We start from the raw sequence: 6,898 nt of genomic DNA, 5'->3' as shown, positions 1-6,898 counted from the left end.
GCCGTAGAAACAGTAGGCCTTCTATGGGCCGTAGAAACAATGGGCCTTCTACGGGCCGTATCATCAATGGGCCTTATACGGGCCGTATGATCGATTGGCCAAACATGGGCCAATAACAGGCCGCATTATGGCCGTAAACGGGCTAGAGTTGGAATCGTCCGTTCATGGGCCGACCGTAACGGGCCATCATTAATAGGCCGTATTTGATGACGCTATGAAAATGGCCCAACGTATTAACGGACCACAAACGGGCCGACTGTATCCACGGGCTGAATTTGCCCCACAAGCAGAAAATGACAGTAACGGGCCGTAAGTAAACGAATGCTGGAAATGAGCCCAAGAATAAATGGGCTCTGAGAAGGCCGAAAGATAACATGGGCTGGAAACGGCCCAACATAATAATGGGCCGTTAATGGGTATAGAGTGATACACTGTTCATTACAGGCCAGTTTCACCACAGGCCGTTAATGGGTGTAAACTGATACACTATTCATTACGGGTCAGTTTCACCACGGGCCGTTAATAGGCCAAGAGTTACATAGGGCCTCATATGGGCCGAAAGACGTCATGGGCCATACATGGGCCAGAAGTGAAAACGGGCTGGAATCATATTGGATGGCCTAGATGACGCTACTGGGCCTAATTCGGATAGGGCGTAACGGGCCTTGGGTTAGTGGGCTGTAAATGGGCTATATGCGAACAGACCGTTAACAGGCTTTCCATGGGCCGGCCCGCCACCTTTTGACCAAGTCAAACGGGCCGGCCTTTTCACAGGAATGTGCCTCTGTTGGGTCGTGCCACGTGCCGATGTATCATAGGCGCCTATCTGACCCACTGACGAGCTGACACGTGTTTCGTCCGGCCAATAAGAATTTTACACGTGGAAATTTCCCATTGGTCGGGGCTGTTAACGGGTTATCAGATCCAAAACCCGACCCGATAGCTTAACGGCGTTCCGTTACGGTGGATGCCACGTGTCAGTCACCCTTGACGAAAGCACTTCTGTGACGCGTGATTTATCATCATGGAAGTGGACACTTCCGTGATGATAATTTTGGTAATGTCATAGAACAGTTCTACGACAGCACAGGTATGACTATCTTGATTCTGTCATAAATTTGTCATGGATGTACATGCATGACAAAAAAGCGACCAACTGTGACAAACACGTATCATCACGGAAGTGTATTTTTTGTAGTGCTAGTACGCACCGCGGTAGAGGATGCAGTTATTAGGGCATGCTTGTATCTTCTGCACCTCCAATCCTAGAGGGCATAGAACCTTCTTTGTTCTGTACATACTGTCGGGCAATTCGTTATCCTTTGGAAGCTTCTTCTTCAATATTTTTAGTAGCTTCTCCAATCCGTTGTCAGATACACCATTGTCTGCCTTCCGTTGCAGCAATTCCAGTGTGATATCGAGCTTTTTGTTGCCATCTTCGCAATTTGGGTACAACCCTTTTTTGTGATTCTCTAACATGCGATCGAACTTCAACTTCTCCTTTTCACTTTGGCATTGTCACTTTGCATCAACAATGACCCGGCGAAGATCATCATCCGGCACATCATCTGGTTCCTCTTGATCTTCAGCTTCCCCCGTTGCAGCATCACCGTATTCAGGGGGCGAATAGTTGTCATCATCCTCTTCTTCTTCGTTGTCTTCCATCATAACCCCTCTTTCTCCATGCTTGGTCCAAACATTATAGTGTGGCATGAAACCCTTCTCAAGCAGGTGGATGTGAAGGGTTTTCAAGTCAGAGTAAAACTTCGTATTCCCACATATAGGGCATGGACAACACATGAAATCATTTTGCTTCTTTGCCTCAGCCACTTCGAGAAAATTATGCACGCCCTTAATGTACTCGGAGGTGCGTCTGTCATCGTACATCCATTGCTGGTTCATATGCGTGCATTATATATAATTAAGTGTGTCAAAAACCATTACAGAATATTATGAATAGAGAAGTGACCAAATTAATAGAAGTTTATCATCACATTAAGTTCATACATAGTTCATACATAGTTCTCATTGAACAACATATAGCTCTATAGAGCATCTAATTAAAACATACATGGAAACTATGTAAAACATTTAAATGCAACAATAAATGCGATCATAATCGCAACTAAGGTAACAGTTGATCCAACGGCATAATGATACCAAGCCTCAGTATGAATGTAATATTTTCTAATCTTTCTAATCTTCAAGCGCATTGCATCCATCTTGATCTTGTGATCATCGACGACATCCGCAACATGCAACTCCAATGCCATCTTATCCTCCTCAATAAATTTCATTTTTTTCTTCAAGTAATTGTTATCTTTTTCAACTAAATTTAACCTCTCGACAAGAGGGTCGGTTGGAATTTCCGGTTCACATACCTCCTAGATAAAAACATCTATGTCACGTTGGTCGACATAATTGTCATAAACACTAAATGAAACAAATAGTTATAAAATATAATATACCACATCCGAATCATAAACAGGACGAGGGCCGACGGGGGCGGATACCAAAACCATCGCACTATATAATAACAAATAATAATAAAAGTAAGAAAATTATACAAGTATCTACCTAAATCATACGAGTAAGAATTTTTTTTTCTTTTAGAAAGAAGATAAGAACAAGAGGCTCACCACGATGGTGCTGGCGATGAGATCGGCGCGGGCGATCGACAGCCGTGAGGACGGGGACGGGACAGACCACCAAACCTAGACAAAATCTTAAGGAAAATGGAGCTTGAACAAGGAGCTTCAAGAGGAGAAAGCTTAAGTGTGGCTCGGGCATTTCATCAAACACCTCATGTGCATAGGAGGTGAGCTAGAGCACCACACACCTCTCCCACGGCCGGCTAGAAAAATAGAGCAGTGGCTCTGTTCGCGGGCAGGGGCGGGGGTATATATAGGCTTCTCTTTAGTCCCGGTTTGTGGCTAAAACCGGGACTAAGGGACAACCTTTGGTCCCGGTTCCAGCCATCAACCGGGACTAAAGATGCTGGTCCAGGAGCGAGGCCCATTGGCCCCAGTTCGTGTCTGGAACCCCCGAGGCCCGGCCGTCGCCCTGGCCTCACGAACCGGGACTGATGCCCCCTTTGGTCCCGGTTCGTGAGTGAACCGGGATTAATGCCCTTACCCAAGCCTCAACCAAAGCCTTGTTTTCTACTAGTGTGATGCAAGGCTTAAATATCAACCGATGACTTCCATTTATATTATCAACAAAGTACTTTGCTTGTGTGTGTGCATTGGATGATTGGTCAACCCCGCTCCAACTTATCACGACTTCTTATGTAACATGTGCAACACTCCTGAGATTATCAAGTCCCTAAACATTGTTGTTATTAATAATACAAGGTGACCTTTGGATATTTTATGTAGTCATGCACTCATGTCTCTCCATGTCTATGTTCTTCCCGCGAACGCTCTTCGACAACACGAGGTTTTCCTGAAGCTGCCTCTCTAATAAGCTTGAGAGACTCGATGAAATCCTCCAAAAGGCCATCAACATTTGGAAGTTGTGCTTCATCTATTGCTAAGACTAGCTTGACAATGTTCATGTAACTCTGATAGTGAATAGTCAGTGCCTGTGGTACACATTAAAATGAAATAATTAGGACTAGTTGCATATCAAGGGTGCCATATTTCCAGGAAAAAACTACAAATTGTATCCCATGAAACAACTGGAGACAATGCACTGATCAAAGAAGATTTTTTTTATTAAATTGAGATTTTCTTCAGAACTTACATGTGGTTGACCATAGATGCTTGGGGCAATGTAGAGGATGGGGTGGCCATACAAAGCTACCTGCTCAGTTGGTCCAACCATGTTGGAGAACAAAATGGTGGTGTTCTTGAACAAGGCATAGCATAGAGAAGCTGTTGCCTGCATACAAGGTTGAATTGCCAAGGTTTACATTGTGATCCAAGATTTCAAGTTAGAGACCTTACATTGAGTAGCACTAGTATGTATGGCAAGAATATATATGATATGACCTATCACGTTAACCATTGAGAGGGACTTCCCTGGGAGAGGATTAACTGAACGAGCCCTTAAAGGACAAGATGAAAATAAGATCAAAATGACTGACGACCTTACTACCGAAGATTTTCTGTATCATCGATGCGCTCCAGTTCGTGAAGACCGATTCCATGGAGCTCTTCTTCCTGTGTGCTACCCTCATTGCCTTCTCGACATACTTGAGAGGGTCGTCATGCTTTTCTATATGGAACGGGAGTAGCATGTAGCCGAGCTGATTTCCCCACTTCACGTCGTTGTCTTTGCCCGATTTCATCATGCTAGCTAGTGTCTGCACATGATACAAATCAACGGTTGTGCATGCGTGCATTTTCAACAAAGATGAAAAATACTTCGTGGTCTCATCCGCAACAACCACCCGCACGATCAAAAGTAAGTTCCTTCTTTTACCCCTATATAAATATTCACGGTTGACAACAAATATTCTTTTAAGAGTATTTTGGATTTTCATGTCAGTGCTCAGGTGAATCTCAGATGATTTTTGTTTTTGTTTTTTGAGCTTCGGATGATGTTTATTTTTCCAATTTTTCACAACATAAGTTTCCTATGTACAATCTTGCTAATCTGATCAAATAGACAACTTCAAGCGGGGGCTTACATGTAGGCCAGTCATCTTCCTTAGGTTGACTATAAATGTGGATCGCACCTTGATGTTCCTTTTGCCGGTTTCACCTGAAATTGGTTAACTAAGGCTATGGCACTTCCATAAAGTAACAACACAACCATCTCATCAACTATGTAAAAAACATCTAAAATTACTTGAGCTCACCTGTTTTCCGGAAATAATAGCGAGACAAGGCAGCAGAAGTCACTCCAAGCAGAACATCATTGACAGTCTGCAAGGTACACATAGGGAGCAGAATTGCAATCCATGGGTGATTGTCTTTTAATTTGAGAGAAAAAGATGAAATAGAATATTCTGCCAAGAAACGGAGAATCGCGTACGTACACAACACATGACGCTCTTGACATACTTGATGTCGTCGAGGCTCAGTTTGTGGTTCAGGAAGCACTTGGGCCGGAACTCGACGCCATCAGCACCTTTGAACAACGCCGGTGGGTCACGTAGCATCGATGCGGCAGTCGCGACAAAACACGCTATATCCACAATGGTGTGCCACACAATAAGAAGTAAAGACACGATCCAGACAGTGAAAACAACCATGGCACCCTTGTCCGCGGATGAAGGCGAGCGCGGTGACAAGGCTTTTATTGTGCTGACACGGCGCGGGGCGGTGGTTGGCAACACCTTAGACGAGCCGGCAGATGCAACGAGAAGGGATAGTAGCGAGGTGCCATCCCCGAGGGAGTGGTGTGCCCGGAAAGCAAGGGCCGCAGCGGCCTCGGAGGTGGGAAAGTCCAAGACATGAAACTCCCAGAGGGGACGGGAGTGGTCCATGGGTAGCGTGGACAGGGAAGACAAGTAGTCCTCAAGAGTCCTGTCCGGCTCAATCAACATGGCAGCGGGGTCAAGGTTTGGGACGATGATGTGTTCGTCTAGTTCCACCGTGGTTCGGACCCACTTTGGGCTCGTGCCCTCCTCCAACTCGTCCATCACCTGCACGAATTAGATGCCTATGAGAAGCTTGACAACTTTTGAATTGTCGTTTTCTTTTCAAACTTTCGCTACTAATCACTCCGGTAGGGCGTACAGGGTGTGCATGTGTTTTTGGTTGTCCTTTTGACACGACATCGAATGATCTTAATATATATTACAGATCATCAAAAACATTTCACTGGATTCATATGCGAACAAAGTTTATAAACATATACATTTCATCAAATACCCGACAGGGAGCATGGGGCGACTTGGGAGCACGAGAGGCCTAGGCGCCGGCGGTGGAGAAGAGAAGGAAGATAGAGGAGAAAGAGTTGACATGTGGGCTCCATCCAGTTATAACGGTCAACTCAATTGTTTAGATAACGGTACTGACCTTTTTGCCACGTGGAGCTGACGAGCGGGTCTTTCAGGTCATAAACGGAATTAAGCCATAACCGTTCAGTAACTAGTGTTTTTCGGAATAGCGCACCAAAATAGTGGTAGTCTTAACAAAATGATGATAGTAGTTTTTTGTGACCCTAACCGGTAACATGACAGTTTTTTGCTATTTACTCAAGGAATCGCCATATGAACTCAGCCTTTCACGCAACACCACGCACGAACACCGCACAACTCAAAATCAAAAGATCGGACCAGGGGACTAGGAACGTACTACTACGCTGCAGAAGCGCGGGTGGCGCAGGAGGGTGGCCTCGATCCCAGCCCGCAACCCAGCCAGGTCGACCGGGGCGCCGAGGCCGAGCACGCACACGATGTACCAGCAGAAGCGCGGCTCTAGGAACAGCCGCCCCACCGGGCTCACCGGCTCCTCCTCCTCCTCCCCCTCCCGCGTCGCCCGTTCGCCCTTGCTGTCCGTCTCTATCGCCAGCTTTCGTTGCCGCAACATGCTACCGCGGCGGAGATCCATATCGTCCCGCGTGAGCGTGCTTGGCGTGCGCGCGCATTTGGTTCCTGCGGAAGCTGGGGCGATCCGCTCCTTTTTGTAGCCGCGCCCGGGACACAGGGGACGCTGCGGCGGTGGCGGAAGGCTGAGCAGTGCGCGTGCATGGTTATTGCGCGCACGCGCGCGTCTTCGCCGGTGCCTCGTGTGAGCTCTTGGCAAAACGTACTTCTCGCGTGGGTTAGGATGCTGGAGCGTGCAGACCATTGGCCGGAGTACTTGATTAGTTGGCATGTACTGAGTACTCTAATTTAATGAGCTAGGGTTCCTACCTTCCACCCGCGCCGCCGCAGATCCACTCCTCTCCGGTGGCCCTAGGGCCACAGGGCACGGTGGATCTCGGCAAGGACCGGCGGGAGAGC

At 46.8% G+C, this 6,898-nt stretch overlaps 1 protein-coding gene across 1 annotated transcript; it reads right to left on the bottom strand.

Annotated features, from left to right (window-relative positions):
• Window positions 1-3,385: 3,385 nt before the first annotated feature.
• Window positions 3,386-6,503, bottom strand: LOC125546896 (wax ester synthase/diacylglycerol acyltransferase 11-like). The gene is made up of 7 exons (XM_048710993.1): window positions 6,249-6,503; window positions 4,985-5,593; window positions 4,805-4,871; window positions 4,634-4,707; window positions 4,091-4,306; window positions 3,745-3,882; window positions 3,386-3,583 (listed from the first exon to the last, which is right to left on the bottom strand). Exons 1-7 carry the CDS (start codon window positions 6,501-6,503, stop codon window positions 3,386-3,388), a joined length of 1,557 nt encoding a protein of 518 aa, XP_048566950.1.
• Window positions 6,504-6,898: the final 395 nt, after the last annotated feature.

The sequence above is a fragment of the Triticum urartu genome, chromosome 3 (assembly GCF_003073215.2).
Source record: "Triticum urartu cultivar G1812 chromosome 3, Tu2.1, whole genome shotgun sequence".
In the NCBI taxonomy this organism is placed as follows: Eukaryota; Viridiplantae; Streptophyta; class Magnoliopsida; order Poales; family Poaceae; genus Triticum; species Triticum urartu.
Note: the sequence above shows the minus strand (reverse complement) of the source record. Positions and strands in the feature narration are given on the sequence as shown.